General features: G+C 37.3%; 2 protein-coding genes and 1 non-coding gene across 8 annotated transcripts; all 3 read left to right on the top strand.

The window, feature by feature from the left end:
• The first annotated feature begins 3,357 nt into the window (after positions 1-3,357).
• On the top strand, positions 3,358-6,123 carry LOC110615325 (bifunctional L-3-cyanoalanine synthase/cysteine synthase 1, mitochondrial). The gene is made up of 10 exons (XM_021757164.2): positions 3,358-3,602; positions 3,897-4,006; positions 4,099-4,156; positions 4,249-4,512; positions 4,610-4,747; positions 4,863-4,914; positions 5,201-5,280; positions 5,394-5,453; positions 5,638-5,718; positions 5,865-6,123. Exons 1-10 carry the CDS (start codon positions 3,432-3,434, stop codon positions 5,961-5,963), a joined length of 1,113 nt encoding a protein of 370 aa, XP_021612856.1. The 5' UTR covers positions 3,358-3,431; the 3' UTR covers positions 5,964-6,123.
• Positions 6,124-6,345: 222 nt separating this feature from the next.
• TRNAY-GUA lies at positions 6,346-6,431 on the top strand. The gene is given in 2 exon segments: positions 6,346-6,382; positions 6,396-6,431. It is a non-coding gene; the product is annotated as a tRNA-Tyr (tRNA).
• Positions 6,432-8,229: 1,798 nt separating this feature from the next.
• On the top strand, positions 8,230-20,112 carry LOC110615321 (ATP-dependent helicase BRM). 6 transcript variants are annotated; one of them, XM_043949304.1, is made up of 14 exons: positions 8,230-8,870; positions 9,679-11,019; positions 11,175-12,509; positions 12,740-12,852; positions 13,048-13,135; positions 13,238-13,324; positions 13,514-13,606; positions 13,688-13,771; positions 13,857-14,060; positions 14,953-15,195; positions 15,269-16,819; positions 16,902-17,435; positions 18,601-18,910; positions 19,275-19,418. In XM_043949304.1, the coding sequence occupies exons 1-14, from the start codon at positions 8,700-8,702 to the stop codon at positions 19,283-19,285; spliced, it is 6,165 nt and encodes a 2,054-aa protein (XP_043805239.1). In that variant the 5' UTR covers positions 8,230-8,699; the 3' UTR covers positions 19,286-19,418. The 6 variants fall into 6 exon arrangements, with proteins under 6 accessions (XP_043805239.1, XP_043805234.1, XP_043805231.1 ...); XM_043949296.1 differs by having other exon boundaries at positions 8,231-8,870; positions 18,601-18,879; positions 19,275-20,112; XM_021757151.2 differs by having other exon boundaries at positions 8,233-8,870; positions 18,601-18,852; positions 19,275-20,112.
• Positions 20,113-20,351: the final 239 nt, after the last annotated feature.

Here is a 20,351-nt window from a genome sequence, read left to right as displayed (position 1 = left end):
TTTGATGATGCCAGAATCTTCTAGAGGGGTAAAATGTGGTTTCTAAAATGTTTTTTTTACTGATTTCATGGTTTTAAAAGAAAAAGAATTGAGTTTTGAAAAGAAAAGACCAAGGAGGCAATTATCAGGTTCGGCCGCCGAAAGTGAAGTTCGGCCGCCGAACATGGAAAGGTTTCGGGAGCGCTTTTGGCATCCGAAAGCCTTGTCTGAATGAACCAAGGTTCGGCCGCCGAACATGCATGAGTTTAGAGGGCACGTTAGGCTGCCGAAGGTGGTTCAGCAGGCCACCTATAAAGAGCCCTCAGATCGGAAATGGGCGAGTTTTCTCCCCATTCTCGGGCTCAGGTGAGTTTTGATCCTCCTTTGGTCGTTTTCATGTTTTCTCTACCCATCCCTCAAGTTTTCATGAGATCTACATTTGTTTTGAAGTTTTGAAGCCCAAATAGAAGTTTTGGAGCTTGGATCCTCCACACCTCCGAGTTAGGGATCGCACCACCCCTCGATCTTCAAGAGGTAAGTGTAGATCCTTGCTTTCATAGTGTTTTAATGAAGTTTTAAGTTAGTTTAATGATGTTTTGATGGTTGAGTATGGGTAGATATGCTTGTTAGGGTTTATGTGGGTTTTGTGCCCAAGGTATATTTATGTGATGTTATGTTGAAGGTCTAAGCTAGTTTATGCATGTGGGAGAGTGTATGCATGATTGGAAAAGAGCAAGTGAGATTATGGGTTGTTTTGATGGTTTTGGCCTATGTGGGTCATAAGTTATCTATATATGCTTTTGATGTTATTTTTGGAGTTTAATCTAGTTGTTAAGCTCCTTTATGCATGGTTAAGGGTTAATGCATGGTTTTGAGAAGTTTATGCATGTTTTAAGAGATTGAATGCTTGTTTTGGGGGGTTGGGAGGCTTGTATGCACGAGGGCTGAGTTCTGGAGGAACTCAGGTTCGGCCGCCGAACCTGCCTATGGATGCATGGATTGGCCGCCAAACCTTGCCCCCGAAAGTTGTGTTTCGGATCTGGAGCAGACTTTCGGCCGCCGAAGGTGATGTTCGGCCGCCGAAAGTGCCTGACTTTCGGATCTGGAGGGAGGCTTCGGCCGCCGAACTTACCGCCGAACCTGCATGGCTTTCGACTCTGGAAGGGACCTTCGGCCGCCGAAAGTGCCGCTGAAAGTACCCTGTCCAGCCTTTTCATGAGTATTTTCTATGCATGTTTAAGTGTTGTTTTAGGGGGTTTTTGGGTAGCTGTTTATGAGTTATTTAGAGTATGTTTGGCACCTCACTGGAGTCCACCTGTGTAGGATCGGACCCGAGGAACCGAGGTGTTTAGCAGTGTCAGCCGTTTCAGAGTCGGTCCAGAGCTAGTCAAAGGTGAGTGGAACTGAACCTTATGTTTTAAAATAAATCAAATGTTAAGCATGTTCATGCATCATGATTACCATGTTATGTAATAGGTTGTTTGCATTAGAATTCACGAATATGATGCATTGCATAATGCGATGAAAGTGATGTGGATGAATATTGAATGATCCTCTAACTCTCAGTACGATATGATATGATATGACATGGTATGATATGAGATAGAAAGACCAGGTCGCCCCTGGCACTATGTTATATGTAAGCGAACACTAGGTGAGGCCTAATCGCCCCTGGTGTAGTTGGACATGTTATGATATGAGTTAAGTAAGCGAATACTAGGTGTGGCCTCATCGCCCCTGGTATAGTTGGACATTTTACGATATGTAGAGGGCTATTGATGACAAATTCATCCTTGATGTGATATGTTTGTGATGTGATGCATTCCATGATATCATACGTTAAAATGAACTGTTTTCTTTATGGTTTCTGCTCACTAAGCTTTATAGCTCACCCCTCTCCCCTAACCCCAGGTTTGCAGGGTCAGAGATAGTTCAGGAAGTCATCAGGATATGGCTATGGTTATGATGTGTAATAGAATAGTAGTGGACATGATGTAATGTAAAGTTATGTAAGGATGTAAAAGAGTTGTATTGTAAAATGATATTATGTAATATGTTCAGAGTTATAGTATTGTGCTTGGCCCGAGTTGGATAATCCCTTTGTACATGAGTTTTATTTTATGTTGAGATATATGTTAGATCGAGTTTGACATAGGGTATGCTGACCCTTGGGGTTCTATGAGTTCAGTCATAGTGCATACACAGGTCAAGCTAGGTAAAGGTAAAGTTTTAAATGTTTTATGGAAATGTTTGATCATGTTTGAGATTATACTAACTGTACAGGATGCATGTTAGGCTTGCCACGGGTCCCGGCGGCCTTAAGCCGATCTGGATCCTAGCTCCAGTAGCGGTCCGGTTTCCGGGCTGTTACATTTACACTCACAGATTTAATTTGATAATAAATATATCTGAATAAATCTAAAAAATTTCAGATTCTCTGCTCCATTTCAAAAAAAAACTATCAAATTTTAAACTAAATTATGATCACCAACATATGTAATCATATTCAAGCCAGAGGAATTAGAATTATTAAACTTTTCAAAAACTTTTTAATATGTGTATATTTTATAAAATTAACTTATTTTATTTTAGTTAAATGAATTAAATAATATATATTGATGACCGCTGGATTTCACTATCCCGATTTGAGATATAGCCCATGACGACAGTTCTTTACTTAAAGGCTTTTTAAGCCCCCGCATGAATCAGGTCTAGTCCACTTGGTCTTAAGACCGGACCCCTTCTTAGATCTCTCAAATCGGGCCGACCCAGTCTTTTCGGCCCTCAGCTCAGACCTCCTCTGGGCTTCGGTCCTAATCTCACCTTCCAACCCGGTCCAAAGGAGAAAAGGTGGCCAGCCTATTCACCTTATGGGTCCATCCGCATGCGTATCAGAGGGAATTAAATGTCCGTTACGCATGAAGCAGAGATTTGATATTCTCGTACGTCCATATCCGTATGGCAGAGACAGGTGGTCCAATGACAGTTTGGAAAAGAATAAAAGGGGAAAAGTATTATCCTCTCAGACTAAACTTACAGAATCTTTGTAAAACCTATTTTTCTGGATCTCAGATCATCATATATAATTAAAATTATAGAGATTAAATAATATAAATATTAATTTAATAAAAAAATAATATAAATATTTAATACAATTAATAGTTTTTTAATAAAAAATTAAATTTTATAAAATATAAATATTTTTAATTGAGTAATTATATATAAATTAATTAATAAATTCCCTAAAAAGCCATAATAATTCGCCCTTTAAATGGTATACATAAAAAAGTTGATCCGATTTTTTCTTAAAAAACCGCAAATACGCATGTAGTTACAGTGCACATAACACGTGACATTTACCTTATATAACGTAGTGCTAACATTGCCTTCTTCTCACTGGACTCTGTTATCCACTACTTGCGGTTGTTGCTTGTAATACTCTTGAGAGTTCAATGGCTTCCCTTAGGAACTTGTTGAAGAAAAATTCTTTAACGTCCAACAATCTTCCTATAAGGAGGTTTTTCTCTTCCGAAGCTGCGCTTGAATCTCCTTCATTTGCTCACAAAATCAGGGATCTGCCCAACAATCGTCCTCAAGCTAAAATCAAGCCTGAAGTTTCTCAGGTAACCCTCTCTCTGTTTTTCCTTCCTCATTGCTCTTCAATTCTCTTCTTTATTCTTCATCTTTCTGGTAGTCCTTTTTTGGGTTTTCTTCTGTTTTCATTTTTCTGGGGGGTTATCATTGAAATTTTTTCTGGTGACTCTGTAATTTGTATAATGTTCCTTTGAGTATTGTATCAATTGTGAATGGTGTTTATCTTTCAATTGTGCTCATATTGGTGATCTGTTTAATGTTCTGATTTTCCTGAATCTTAAATTCTTCTGTTCTCTCACTTTTTTTTTCTTTAAATATTCCAGCTTATTGGGAAAACTCCTCTTGTTTACCTTAACAAAGTGACTGAAGGATGTGGAGCTTTCATTGCAGTCAAGCAAGAGATGGTGCAGCCAACTGCCAGTATCAAGGACAGGTATATTTTGTTAGTCTTTCCATCATAGATTCAAATGAATTCTATAAAAAGTTAAAAATGAAATGATAAAAAATCATTCATTTCCGGTACAGGCCGGCTTTTGCAATGATCAATGATGCAGAAAAGAAGAATTTAATTTCTCCTGGAAAGGTTTGCTCAAAGTTTTTTTTCCACCTTCACATCATCTATGTTTGCATGTATAGTTTTTGGTTTATCTGACCTGTGTGCTTGTATTTTATTAGACGACCTTGATAGAGCCAACTTCTGGAAATATGGGGATCAGTATGGCTTTTATGGCAGCCATGAAAGGATACAAGATGGTTCTAACCATGCCTTCTTACACCAGCTTGGAGAGGAGGGTAACTATGAGGGCATTTGGAGCTGAGCTAATTCTCACTGATCCCACCAAGGGAATGGGAGGAACAGTTAAGAAGGCTTTTGAGCTTTTGGAATCAACACCAAATGCTTTCATGCTGCAACAATTTTCAAATCCTGCAAATACTAAGGTACATGATCCATTCACATCGCTTCACTTTCAACATGTTTCTTTGTTTCTTGCTTCGCAAATATTAGATTGATGTCTGCCTTTAAAATGAAAAACAGATCCATTTTGAAACTACGGGTCCTGAAATTTGGGAGGATACACTTGGACAAGTTGACATCTTTGTAATGGGAATAGGCAGCGGAGGAACAGTCTCTGGTGTTGGACAGTACCTTAAATCTCAAAATCCTGCTGTTAAGGTATGCCATATAAGTTTCTTTTTATGGTTTATTTCACTCCAAATCTACCATTTACAGCAAGATATTTGGTTTTATTTCTCTTACAATGTTTTAAAAACTCATTCTGTTATGTTAGATATATGGAGTGGAGCCTACTGAAAGTAATGTGCTGAATGGTGGTAAACCAGGTAACCTCTATTACATAAAAGTAGAGAAAAATAATTTTTCAAAAAAAAAAAAAAGGCTAAAATTTTCACTGCTATTTATAAATTATAAACGGTGGTTTCGTAGTTCAAAGCTGAAGTTAGTATCTTGGAATATATAAACTTGGTAACCACAAAAAGAATTCAATGGAGGAACAAAAGACAGATGGATACATTGATTCTGTGATTGTGAAAGCTCTTTTTCAAGTCCTCGTTATCCCTTGCCTGGTTGGAATAATTGCTGTTTCTGATGTTATGCCATTTGAAATAGGACCTCACCATATTACTGGAAACGGAGTTGGATTTAAACCAGATATATTGGACTTGGATGTAATGGAAAAAGTTCTTGAGGTAAGTATCGCCATGAATAAGGAAAGATAAGAGGGTAAAGAACTGAAATGAAAGTTACCTAAAATGTTTGGGATCTGATGTGCTAAACTGACTGTGAAATGCTCAAATGTCAGGTTAGCAGCGAAGATGCAGTAAACATGGCTCGGAGGTTGGCGTTGGAGGAGGGGCTTATGGTAATAACTTGAACAACACATTTAAAACAAAGTGCACTGTTCAATTAGTTTCTTAGATATGACTTGAGAGCTTCAGCTATATCTTCAAGTTCTCCAACCTTCCAGTTATCTATCTGGCCTGGCTTTAGGAAATAGGCAGCATAAAGCTTTTACTTCTTGTTTTAATGTTGATGTTCATATATAGGTGGGAATATCATCCGGAGCCAACACAGTTGCTGCACTTAGACTTGCTAGAATGCCAGAGAACAAAGGCAAACTTATTGTGGTAAGATTTAATTTTATCTTCCAAATCTGTAAATTGAGAATAGAACCATGTTTGGATTTATTAAAGCCAAAAATACTTGTCCTAGAATCATTAGCCTACATATATACAAATTCACAGAACAAGTAACTAGCTCTTGTGAATTGCAGACTGTTCATCCAAGTTTCGGGGAGCGATACTTGACTTCTGTCCTGTTTGAAGAACTGAGAAAAGAGGCTGCAAACATGCAACCAGTTCCAGTTGACTAAGGCCTTCGAATGGAATGTTCTATGCAACCAATTCCTGTGTTGTGCAACCATTTGTTGAGATCGTATTACTTTTTAGCTCTGTTGAGTTTTAAACTGTGCCCAGAAAACTTATTGTGATAAAAGCTTATTTGTCTAATAGAAATCCTATTTATGGCTTCAATTAAAACTTCCCATGGATGAAATCAGACTCTGTTTCAGGACATCTGTAGCAAAAAATAGCTAATTCAGCAAAACCCACCCATCACAACAAACTGATAAAATCAGGAAAAACATGCTTATTATTCATTACTGATTCTACTCGCAATAAGCGATATTATTTCCATTTAGCCGAAGAATCACGTTTACGTTGATAAATATTTTGATGTAAGTGACCAAGCAACAACCGACCTTAGCTCAGTTGGCAGAGCGGAGGACTGTAGTTGTTGAACCGTCATCCTTAGGTCGCTGGTTCGAATCCGGCAGGTCGGATTTCTTGTTTTTTATTTTAATTTTCTCCTATATATATATATATATATTTTTTTTTCACACATTGACAATTTATAATTATTATTGGAGCTGTTACTTTAAAAAAATATATAATTGTTACATTTTATATATTTTAATAATTATCATTTTAATACAATCAATTAATTTTAAAAATTATTTTAAAGGACTCAATTCTCATTCACTAGCTATATAAATTGCTTAAAGATATCAATATCATATCAATTTTAGGAGTAAGAAGCATTTGAGAAATAAATCGATTTGTCCTTTCCGTTAGTAGTAGATTACAACACCAATAAGTTTTTTTTTTTTTTTTCAAATGCTAATCATTTTAATTTAATATATGTTTATATATTCTTTTAGCGAATTGATATGATTTTATTTATTTAGTCATTTTATAAATATTGTGTCTATAAAAGGTGTGATAAAAAATTACATTAATATTATTATGATATCCTTTTGGTCATTGAATTAATAAAGTAAAATATTTTAATAATAAAATTAAGGAGAAAGTACATAATTTCACTCATTTTTTCTTTAATATTTATAATTCATTTCGTATAAAAATAGTATTATAATAATTTATTTTTATTAATAAACAATGATAAAATTTTAGCACTGTTAAATATTATTAATATAATAATTTATATATAATTTTTAATTATTATTTTTTAATATTTTAATTAATAAAAAAATAAATTTTTAATTTTTAATACCATTAAATATTATTAATGTGATAATTTATATATACTTTTTTTATTATTTTTTAAAATTTTATTAGTTAAAAATAATAAAAATATTTATTGTATCAATAATATTTAACTGTGTTAAGATTGTATTAAAATTTTACTGCTATTTGTTAATGAAAATAAATTATGTGTTAAAATTTTGATAACGAACAAGTATCACTTAAATATAAAATAAATTATAAAATTGAAATTACAAAATAAATGAAATTTGTTTTTTTTTAATTTAATATTGAAATTAATAACTCGCGTACCATTTATAACAAATAAAAAAAATCGATTAGTAAAATATGAATTGGTTTAATTAGTTGAAATATTTTTTAAAATATTAGTATTTACCTTTAAATAGCAGCTCATTTGCAACCTTTGCTGACGTGGAACCTAAGGCATTGAAAACTTGAAAAATCTTCCGACCAGCGCATAAGTCATGACACGTTGACAACATATGTAGCGTGCGTGTAAGCATGTCCAGACCCGTCGTCGGAGTTCATATGTGTTTCATAAATTTATAAATTAGTTATGTAGTTAATTTTAGTCTTAATTAAATTCATTATTAAATTTTTTTATCAACTGACCATTGATTTAATTTAATTTTTTTATTTAAACTATGTCCTTCTTTTAAATTATTTTTATATTAACAAATTATTTATTAAGATATACAGCCCTAAAAGTATTAGTTTTCATTTTAAATATTAAGATTAACATTAATTGGGAATTGAATTGAAGCGTTTATTTAATTATAATCAAATTTATAACTGAAATTCTAATTTAAATTAAATTATTTCTAATTTATTAAAAATAATTCAAGGACTATCCTAATGGAAGGCCTCCACCAAGCAAGCAGATGCTTTGGGCTTAATGGAGGAAGGACTTGGACTGTAATTAAGCAAAGTACAGGATTAAATGACTATCCTACCCTCCTCTGAATTGTAACCGTAATCACGTGGACCCCATCGCCACCTGCATAAAACGCCACGAGGCTCATTCATTACCGGACCTCTGAGAGATAAGTATGACATCCCCCTAAAAAAAATTATAAAAAAAAAAGAGAAAGCAACAAATTCTAGGGTTTGACTGAAGAAAAGAAAAAAGGGCAAAAAAAAAAAAAAAGAAAAAGAAAAATTTGCATCTCCTCCAATCGCGTGAAGCCCACAACAGCAATAGGGTCGTAGTGAGTCACTACTGGAATCGCCGATATCTATCTGTCGCTCTTCAGATCCATCACCATTACCACTCCGCAATTATCGTTGTTTTTTCAATAGTGAGAGAAAAGTGGAGAAAAAAAAAAAAAACTGGGAGAGAGAGAGTGGATAGACAGAAAGAAACAACAGCTGCGTGTATATGTTCTGAACGTTGGGATCGGGAGGGTAAAATTGGGGTTTTGTCAAATTTTGGAGGGATTTGGCTTTTTCTTCCATTTCTACTCTGTTTCTGCTTTTTCTTTTTTGATTTTTGAATTCTTGGGGCGCAATTTAAAAGGTTGGTTTCATTTTGGTATTAAATTTGCATGCAATCTGCTGGGGGCGGTGGGCCCAGCCGGGTGGGGCCGGCTGGGCGGGCGGCGTCCACGTCATCAGCAGCATCGCCATCATCGTCTTCCTCTGCAGTATCGACGCCGCAGTTAGGGTTCGACTCAGTACAGCAGCAGCAACAGCAGCAGCAAATGGGGTCTAGACAGGTAGGGGTTTATGGATTTTATTTTGTTTTGGTTATAAATTGGTTGGTTTCGCATTGGGCTTTACGAACTTGAAGCGTTTTTTTTTGGCAAGCAAATAGTTGTGAAATTCGTGAAAATATCGTTGATGCATGATCACTGAATTTGGTAATTAATGCGAGTAATCAGTTGGGTACTTAGTTGAGTTTTGATCAATCGGCAAGTTTATGGTCCAACTAGGCATTTACTAATTTAGGCGGGATGGGAACTGGCATTAAATTGAGTTGCTTTGGCTGTAATTATGCTTCACCTCCACTCTTCAATGGACTCGATCAAGCTTAATTACTGCAACTAAGTGGAGTTTGCTTATCTTGTTGATGTTTATTGTTGTGTACCATGATTCCTGTATTCCTCTTTTCTTTATTTATTTATTTATTAATGTTTTTAATGTTCCTCCATCTTAATGGTTGGAAATGTATTTGGAGGTTCACGGTAAAAAAATCAAAGGCATGTTGGGTTTGTGAAGTTTTGTAGATTTGTTTATTTATTTTATTTCATATAACTATATTTTGAGGTCCATTCATCGTATAGTAATGCAGTGTTTGATTATGGTTTAAAACTGTGTACAATTACTTATAATGTTAACCTTTCTTTGGTTTTAGTTTTATGCCAAATATTGATTATTATTATTATTATTATTTTTATTGTTAGTACTTTTTTTTTTTCAATTGTCGCTGTTTTTTGAATTGCTATTCTGGATGGAAGAATTTTTCATGTCAAACTTTAGTCATATATATGTACTTTCTTTTAAAATTATGAGCTGTTCATGCAGGTGTTGCCACACCAATTACTTAGAAAACCTGAAGGCAATGAAACTCTCTTAGCTTATCAAGCTAGTGCTTTTCAAGGAGCAATGGGAGGAAACAGTTTTGCTTCATCTTCAGGTTCAATGCAAATGCCTCAACAGTCTAGAAAATTCTTTGATTTGGCTCAGTACCATGGTTCCTCCCAGGATGGCCAGAATAGGAATCAAGCTGCTGAACAAGTAGTTCTGAATCCAGCACATCAGGCGTATCTCCAGTTTGCTTGCCAGCAACAAAAGCCAGCTTTGGCAATGCAGGCACAGCAAGCAGCTAAGATGGGTATTTTGGGCCCTGCAACTAGCAAGGACCAGGACATGCGGATGGGAAATTTGAAAATGCAGGAAGTCATGTCCATGCAGGCTGCTAACCAAGCTCAGGCATCATCGTCCAAAATCTCATCTGAGAGCTTTTCTCGTGGTGAAAAGCTGGTGGAACAAGCACAACAACTAGCTTCTGATCAGAGGAATGAGCAAAAGCCTCCAAGCCAAGCCCCAGTTATTGGACAACTAATGCCTTCTAATGTTATAAGACACATGCAGGCACCTCAGGCACAGCAAAGCATCCAAAATATGGCAAACAATCAGCTTGCAATGGCTGCTCAGTTGCAAGCAATGCAGGCATGGGCACTTGAGAGAAACATTGATCTGTCAGTACCTGCAAATGCAAACTTGATGGCGCAGCTCATCCCACTCATGCAATCAAGAATGGCTGCACAGCAAAAGCCCTGTGAAACCAGTGCAGGTCTACAGGCATCATCTGTTCCCGTGTCAATGTCAAAGCATCAAGTTGCTTCTCCATCTGTTGCAAGTGAGAGTTCCCCACGCGCTAATTCTTCCAGCGATGCTTCTGGGCAGTCTGGCCCTCCTAAAGTGAGGCAGAATGCTTCATCTGTCCCGTTTATTCCAAGTTCCAGTGCAGGGATGGTCAACAGCACCAACAACCCTTCAGGGCAACAGTTTGCCTTTCACAGCAGAGAGAACCAAGTGCCTCCTAGAACTGGGGTTGTGCTTGGAAATGGAATGTCTCCCATGCTTCCACCTCAGCAATCTGCTAACGTGAGCCAAGGTGCAGATCAGACTTTTCCTACAAAAAATGCATTAGGGAGCCCAGAAAATTTACAAATGCAGCATCTCAAGCAATTGAATCGATCTTCTCTGCAACCTGCTGGTCCTTCTAATGATGGAGGATCAAGCAGCCACTTGCCATTGCAGGGTGGGCCTGCTATCCAGGTGGCACAACCGCGCGTTGGGTTCACTAAACAACAATTACATGTCCTTAAAGCACAAATACTTGCATTTAGGCGACTGAAGGTCTGAAGCTGAATCTCTCTCTCTCTCTCTCTCTCTCCCCCAAGTGCTCTCTCCTCTTACCATCTTAAATTGTTTTTCTGAGCGCAGTTGAAAACATTAGTTGACTCAATAATTCATGAGCATATAATGTTGATTCATTCTTTGTATCTTGACAGAAAGGGGAAGGTACACTTCCTCAAGAGCTTCTTCGAGCTATTGCTCCTCCACCTCTTGAGTTGCAGCAGCAATTACTTCCTTCTGCAGGTGGAGGCAATCAGGATAGATCTGGTGGGAAAATTTCTGAGGATCAAGCGAGGCATTTGGAATCCAATGAGAAGAACTCTCTGGCAATACCATCTATTAATGGACAGAATGTTGCAAAAGATAAAGCTTTTGCAGGAGATGAGAAAGTAACTGTCTCTGCAAGTCATATGCCAGCAGCAACTGCTGTAATAAGGGAACCCACAATGTCAGTGGCTGCTGGAAAAGAAGAGCAGCAAACTGCTATGTTTTCTGTTAAGCCAGACCAGGAGGTGGAACGAAGTGTTCAAATAACACCTGTTAGAAGAGATCTTGCAGCAGACAAGGGAAAAACAGTTACACCACAGGTTCCTGTAACTGATGCAGCACAAGTGAAGAAACCTGCACAAACAAGTACTCCACCCCAGTCAAAAGATGCTGGCTCTGCCAGTGCCAGAAAGTATCATGGACCATTGTTTGATTTTCCCTTTTTTACTAGGAAGCATGATTCCATTGGGTCATCAGGGATGATCAACACTAACAATAATCTAACATTGGCATATGATGTCAAAGATCTGCTTTTTGAGGAAGGTATGGAAGTGCTTAACAAGAAGAGGTCAGAAAATCTGAAGAAAATCAATGGTTTACTGGCAATAAATTTAGAGAGGAAAAGGATTAGACCGGATCTTGTGTTAAGGTTACAAATTGAAGAAAAAAAGCTTAAGCTTCTAGATTTACAGGCACGCCTAAGAGATGAAGTAGATCAGCAGCAGCAGGAGATAATGGCAATGCCTGACAGGCCATATCGGAAGTTTGTTCGGTTATGTGAGCGCCAACGGATGGAACAAGCAAGACAAGTACAGGCCTCTCAAAAGGCCATGAGAGATAAACAATTGAAGTCTATCATACAGTGGCGCAAGAAACTTCTTGAGGCCCATTGGGCCATCCGTGATGCTCGAACTGCCCGCAACAGAGGAGTTGCCAAATACCATGAGAAAATGTTGAGAGAATTTTCTAAGAGAAAGGATGACGATAGGAATAAAAGGATGGAGGCATTAAAGAACAATGATGTTGAACGGTATCGGGAAATGTTGCTGGAGCAGCAGACTAGCATAGAAGGTGACGCTGCTGAGAGATATGCTGTTCTCTCATCGTTCTTGACTCAGACAGAAGAATATCTTCATAAACTGGGAAGTAAAATAACAGCTGCCAAGAATCAACAGGAAGTAGAGGAGGCTGCAAATGCTGCAGCTGCAGCTGCAAGACTACAGGCATGCTTTGTTCAACTCCCACTTTTTCCTTCTCAATTCTCTCTGTCTGTCTGACTGACCCTCTCTGGTCCCTCCATCAGCAACACCCGCAACCTGGTCTTTGATTTTTTTCGCACAATTAGCATCCTTGTTATGTATTTGTAAAACAATTTTTGTTTTCCTTTTGTTTTCTTACTCTCCATGCAATAATTGAATTCAAATATGCTAATCCGTTTATTTATTGATGATAGGGTTTGTCTGACGAAGAAATAAGGGCAGCGGCAGCATGTGCTGGGGAGGAAGTCATGATAAGAAACCGATTTATGGAAATGAATGCACCCAGGGATGGTTCATCTGTTAGCAAGTAAGTGGATCAAATGCTCCATATTTTTCTGCTTTCATAGCCTCAATCAGATAGAAGGTTTGTTTCATATTATGTATACCAGTTGTATCTAGGATATGCAACAATTATTCTTCTCAAAATTAATATTCTTTCTTTAGAATCCAACGTTTTAGTATTAGAGGTTTAACTTTTCATATTCCTTGTGGTTGTCATCAGGTATTACCATCTTGCTCATGCTGTCAATGAGAGGGTCATAAGGCAGCCCTCCATGCTACGAGCTGGAACACTACGAGACTATCAGCTTGTAGGTTGCTAATGTTGAGTATATTTCAATTTCTTAACTGTTATTATTATGTTCCAAATAAAAATTTTGTGCTGCTTATATGTGTGCATGTTTATCCCTTAGGTAGGGTTGCAGTGGATGCTTTCTTTGTATAACAACAAACTAAATGGAATCCTGGCAGATGAGATGGGTCTTGGAAAAACTGTTCAGGTGACTGTCTGTTGCCTTAAACCTTTAAAACACATCTTCTTGGAAATAGAAAACCTGGAAATACAATCTTTTTTCTTCTTTCCCTAGAAACTCTGGTTTCGCTCATTTTTTAGTATTCGTGGATCTAGATAATATACAATAAGTTTTGTACGCTTGTGCTATTCTTAAATGCACTCTCTACTGGTGCAGGTGATGGCACTGATTGCTTATCTGATGGAATTTAAAGGAAACTATGGTCCACATCTTATAATTGTCCCAAATGCTGTGTTGGTCAATTGGAAGGCATGTTACTTTTTGGTTGTTTGTGGTGTGCTTCCTTTTGTTGTTGTCTAACATGTCTAATTGATTGAGTTCATGCTGCAGAGTGAGTTGCATAACTGGCTTCCATCTGTATCATGCATTTATTATGTTGGTGGAAAAGATCAACGGTCAAAATTGTTTTCCCAAGTAAGAAAAATTAGTTAACTTGTTCATTTAATCTTTTGAGTTTCTTATGAATGTCTGAACTTTTTTTTTCTCTGTTATTCTGTAGGAGGTTTCTGCCATGAAATTTAATGTTCTTGTGACAACTTATGAATTCATCATGTATGATCGATCAAAACTTTCAAAAGTGGAATGGAAGTATATCATTATTGATGAAGCACAGAGAATGAAGGACAGGGAATCAGTTTTAGCCCGTGATCTTGACAGATATCGCTGCCAGAGGCGCTTACTTCTCACAGGGACACCGTTGCAGGTATGTGTTAAAATATTCTCTAGCATACAATGATATGCTCTTCCTGAAACTTGTTCAAATGTTTGGTTGTGAGCCTTAGCTAAATTATATTTGTCTTGGTGGGGTGTGTCTAACTGCCTATGGTTAGCCTGCTATTTGTTGTTTTCCTGTATTATTTCTGCATTAAGGTGTGCTCGCCCAGATATGCACAGAAGTTCATCAGCCAAGCTGATTTTACTTGTTAAAACTTGCTAAATGAACTTAATTTAAGTTGGGAAACATGTTCTGATCTTTATGTATATGTTTTCTTTTGGCTCTATGAAAGATTTCTATAAAACACTACTTGCATGCGTGGCCTTTCAATTTCATTTATTATGCACTGATAAAGGATTGGACGATGGGTAATGCCTGTGTGGAAGGGAGACGGAAGTTCCAAAGTGCTTATTAACATTATTTTTCGATTACTGAGAAGTCTGCTATGCCTGTTATGTTGTCTCAGCATTATGAACTTAGATTTAGAAATAAAGCCTCAGCAAGATTTGCAAATTTTGGCTATGTTCTTGACTAGGATGGTTCTGATAGCAGCATTTGATACTTGGATTTTGTTATTTCTTTTAATTCTGCATAAATAGGAGATAAAATATAATTCCTTCCATCACCTGGTCGTGTGGCATCGGGAGATACTTTTCTCGTAGAGTTACGCCATAAAGTGGCTCCATTTATGGTCAGTAGAAAGGAGTGGACTCTGTATATGGATAGGAATTAAATCTTTTGGATTTAATGTCTATCAGTCTATGGAGAATTGTTATAATGTGAAAGGCATAAATGTTGTGTTTTAACATCCTGAATTCTGATCAATCATTAGGAAAAGCCCACTAGAATTTTTTGACATGGTCCAAATTTTGTTCTGCAGAATGATTTGAAAGAACTTTGGTCACTTCTAAATCTACTTCTACCTGAGGTTTTTGATAATCGGAAAGCATTTCATGATTGGTTCTCAAAACCCTTTCAAAAGGAAGGTCCTGCGCATGATGCAGAGGATGACTGGCTTGAAACTGAAAAGAAGGTTATCATCATTCATCGCCTTCATCAAATTTTGGAGCCGTTTATGCTTAGACGTCGTGTTGAAGATGTGGAGGGTTCTCTTCCACCCAAGGTATGCTATTGGTAGGTTATAGTTGATCATGCCTTTCATACTGCTTGATTCTAATATCAGTGCTGCTTTGCAGGTTTCAATTGTTTTGAGATGTAGAATGTCTGCTATTCAAAGTGCCATTTACGATTGGATCAAATCCACTGGTACTCTTCGAGTTGATCCCGAAGATGAGAAGCGTAGAGTCCAAAAAAATCCTATATACCAGCCTAAGGTGTACAAAACATTAAATAACAGATGTATGGAACTACGGAAGACCTGCAATCATCCTTTGCTCAATTACCCTTATTTTAATGACTTTTCCAAGGATTTCCTTATTAGATCTTGTGGGAAGTTGTGGATTCTGGATAGGATCCTAATAAAACTTCAAAGGACAGGGCATCGAGTACTACTTTTTAGTACAATGACCAAGCTCCTTGATATATTGGAGGAATACTTGCAATGGCGAAGGCTGGTGTACAGAAGGATCGATGGTACAACAAGCCTGGAAGATCGAGAATCAGCTATTGTGGACTTTAATAGCTATGGTTCTGACTGCTTTATCTTCTTGCTCAGCATTCGTGCGGCTGGAAGGGGTCTTAATCTTCAATCCGCTGACACAGTTATCATATATGATCCTGATCCAAACCCTAAGAATGAGGAACAGGCAGTGGCTAGAGCCCACCGAATTGGACAGACAAGAGAGGTCAAAGTCATTTATATGGAAGCAGTTGTTGGCAAAATTTCTAGCCATCAGAAAGAGGATGAATTAAGAACTGGAGGTTCACTTGATCTAGAAGATGACCTTGCAGGTAAAGATCGATACATGGGATCTATTGAGAGCCTCATAAGGAATAATATTCAACAATATAAGATTGACATGGCTGATGAAGTTATCAATGCTGGACGCTTTGACCAAAGAACAACACATGAAGAGAGACGCATGACTTTGGAGACATTACTGCATGATGAAGAGCGGTATCAAGAAACAGTCCATGATGTTCCATCGCTGCAAGAGGTAAATCGCATGATTGCAAGGAGTGAAGATGAAGTTGAATTATTTGATCAAATGGATGAAGAGCTGGATTGGACTGAAGAGATGACAAGCTATGACCAGGTACCTAAATGGCTTCGGGCTAGTACAAGAGATGTGAATGCGGCAATTGCTAATTTATCAAAGAAACCTTCAAAAAATATATTGTTTGCTAGTGGCATGGGTATGGAGACCAATGAAATGGAAACTGAAAGAAAAAGGGGGCGACCCAAGGGGAAAAAGTTTCCTAACTACAAAGAAGTTGATGATGACAATGGAGAATTTTCTGAGGCTAGTTCTGATGAGAGAAATGGATATTCTGCAAATGAAGAGGGAGATATCCCAGAATTTGAAGATGATGAATCCAGTGGTGCTGTTGAGGCACCTCCCATCAATAAGGACCAATCTGAAGATGATGGTCCTGCATGTGATGCTGGTTATGAGTATTCCCGGGCTTCAGAGAACACTAGAAATAATCAGATTGTAGAACAAGCTGGTTCTGCTGGATCTTCCTCTGATAATCGTAGAATAACAAGAATGGTGTCTCCTGTTTCTTCACAGAAGTTTGGTTCCCTGTCTGCATTAGATGCTAGACCAGGTTCTGTTAGAAAGCTGGTATGTTTCTTATATTTCCGTACTGGTGCTGTGCCATTAGATTGTTGTATTTATTCAATGAGTTCTGTTATTTTGTTTCCAGCCAGATGAATTGGAGGAAGGGGAAATTGCGGTATCTGGGGATTCTCACATGGATCACCAGCAATCTGGAAGTTGGATGCATGATCGCGATGAAGGTGAAGAGGAACAGGTTTTGCAACCTAAGATAAAACGAAAACGCAGTATTCGGGTACGGCCACGCCATACCTTAGAAAAGACAGAGGAGAAGTCTGGCATTGAGGCGCAGCGTGGAGATTCGGGTTTGTTGCCATTCCAAATGGACCATAAATATCAATCACAGTTGAGGACTGATGCTGAAATGAAAACATTTGGAGAGCCCAGTGCTTCCAGGCATGATCAGAGTGATTCCTCAAAAGGCAGGAGAAACTTTCCTTCAAGGAGAATGGCTAATACATCGAAGGTGCATGCTTCACCCAAGTCTAGCAGATTGAATATACAGTCTGCTCCTGCAGAAGATGCTGCTGAACTTTCTAGAGAGAGTTGGGATGGCAAAGTTACAACTACAAATGGAAATTCATTGTTGGGTTCTAAGATGTCAGATATAATCCACAGAAGGGTATGTTTGATTCACTGTATTTTGATACTGTTCTTCATATGATTTAGTATTAACTGAGAATACTTCTGTGTTATTCATTTGCTTATTGCATCGGAAATAAGATCTAGGAATTAGGGGTAAAATTCAGTCAGTTTAGAAATAAACCGAATTTTGGGAATTTGTTGAAACCAAATGAACCGAACTGAATAAACTGAAAATTGAATTTTAGGAATTTGTTGAAACCGAACCGAACCAGAGGAAACTGATCCGGTTCAGTTTGGTTGGTCAGGCCTTTTGTTTTAGACCTTATTTTTAGTGTTCTAAAATTCAATTGAAGTGTTCTAACTTTGATGTTTGCTTAATAATAACCATTAAACAAAATAAACAAGAAAAAGAAAAACTTTAGATTGAAAACTACAAAAATTCAAAAGAAATTCATAGTTCATATATTATTCGGTTCGGTTTTTCCTGCGAATTTTTTTGGCCAAAAAATCGAACTGATATAATTGATATTTTTGAAAATCAAAACCAAACCAAAACCGTACTGAAATTCCAAATTGATTCGGCTCGGTGGTTATTTCGGTTTGAATGAGCACTGCTCTCCCCAACTAGGAATTGGAAAATATGGCTGGCCTCTTTGAATTTGTTGATTTATCACGAGTTATTACCTGATGCTTTTTCTATTCCATCCCTGCCCCATTTGATCAGATCAGTTATCCCCATTTTATTCTTGTAATTTATAGAACTATCTAAAATGTGGATATATTAATATTTAAATATTGTTATTGTTTGTTAATATTTGATTAAAAACAACGTTAAGTAATAAACCTATATTTTTAACATGAACTTTTTCTTGCATATCCATGTTTCTCAAAAATATAATACAAATATTTGTTTGTACCATCCATTGCTCTTCTTCTCCACCTCTCTTCTGCATTGCAATGCATTTAACATTTTATGATGAATTTGCTTTGTGAAGAATATCATGGCATATTCACCCATAGAGCTTTTCTTCTCCCTGTTCTCTATTGATTCTGTTTCTTTGTTTTGTTATTTTCTTATTGTTGCCTTTGGTCTTGAATTTTTATGTTTAACATTAGATTAACAAAATGGATAGTATCTTAATTTCGTTAAATGGTGGTTATGCTATTTTTTTTCATTTACCTTGAAATTCTCATTTTTGCAGTGCAAAAATGTAATTAGCAAGTTCCAAAGGAGAATAGACAAGGAAGGCCAACAAATTGTTCCTCTCCTAACTGCCTTGTGGAAAAGGACTGAGAATTCTAGTTACATGAGTGGTGCTGGAAATAATCTTTTGGATTTGCGGAAGATTGAATTACGTGTTGACAGATTAGAATACAATGGAGTCATGGAGCTTGTGTTTGATGTGCAATTTATGTTGAAGGGCACAATGCAATTCTATGGGTTCTCGCATGAGGTATGGTTGCCCTTTAACAAAATCAAGGTTATTTTTGGAAGCAACTCTTGGAAGCATGGTTAAGCATTTTTAAGCCTCTTGTATATTGATTTGGTTGATCTGCTTTAAGACGCCTTCCTATTAAAAAGTGCAATACATGTAAAATTGTCATGTCACACTGGTGGCAGCTTAGAACCTGGGTAGCGTTTTTCCAATTCTAAATTAAACAAAACGTTATTCTCACCTAAAATGCTTTTCTTTGTTTCTCTCAACTCAAGTTTCCCTTAAACTTGTTTCCAGAAACCAATTGTCTACGACTAATGTTCTCTTCTCATGCTTGCCTTTCAGAGTCCAGACTTCACCCAAACATAATGTTCCAATATTATTTCCTTTTGTATTTTATAAGTTGATTCATTGTCTCAACGTATATTTAAATCATGCAGGTGAGATCTGAAGCAAGGAAAGTACATGATCTCTTTTTTGACATTTTGAAGATTGCATTTCCAGACACTGATTTCCGAGAAGCTAGAAATGCACTCTCTTTCTCTAGTACCAGTTCTGCTCCATCGCCAAGACAGACAACTTTAGGACAAGGCAAGAGACACAGGGCAATTAATGAGGTAGAACCAGACAATGGCACTAATCTTAAGCAAATTCAACGAGGATCAATTCATACTGGTGATGACACGAGGGTCAAAGTCCAGTTGCCAAAGGAAATAAGGCACGGGAGTAGCCGGGAACAAGGTCATCCGGGTGATTCTCCACTGCATCCAGGGGAGTTGGTTATCTGCAAGAAGAAGAGGAAAGACAGGGATAAGTCAATGGTGAAGTCGAGGGCTGGATCTAGTGGCCCAGTTTCTCCCCCTAGCATGGGTCGTAATATCACGAGTCCAGTTCCAGGTTCAGTCTCTAAGGATATGAGAATAGCTAAGCAGAATTCTCCTCAGCAACGGTGGGCCAACCAGCCTCAACTGCCAAATAATGGCGGCATCAGTGGTGGCAGCGGTAATGTTGGTTGGGCAAATCCTGTAAAAAGGTTGAGGACAGATGCCGGTAAAAGGAGGCCTAGCCATTTATGACTTTCTAATGAAGATAATGTATAATGAAAAGGAAAAATTGTTGCTGTTCAGTTGAAATGCAAATGCAAAGTGTGACCTGTAACAAGTATAGTTAGCCCATACTGTTAATAGTAGCTAGCGTAGGTCATTGATCCACCGTTGTATACTGCTACTTCCATGATTTCAGAAATCCCATAGTTTTCGCCTCTGCGTTTTGCAGCTAGACTATGCCGTTTTTCAGACGAACTTTTAGGGGTGACGCTCGATGCTATGGTTTAAATAATCGTGACGAGGAAGTAGCGTACGTGTACGATACACACAGTCGATACAAATTTGTTAATTCAAACTTAAATGTAAAACTTATTAAAATTCTAAGGGTTTTTTTGTCAATCTACGGTTATATTTTATATTTTTAATTTTGAACGATTAAATCAAAATTTTAACATATGAACCTAAATCAAT

The sequence above is a fragment of the Manihot esculenta genome, chromosome 1 (assembly GCF_001659605.2).
Source record: "Manihot esculenta cultivar AM560-2 chromosome 1, M.esculenta_v8, whole genome shotgun sequence".
Lineage (NCBI taxonomy): Eukaryota > Viridiplantae > Streptophyta > Magnoliopsida > Malpighiales > Euphorbiaceae > Manihot > Manihot esculenta.
Note: the sequence above shows the minus strand (reverse complement) of the source record. Positions and strands in the feature narration are given on the sequence as shown.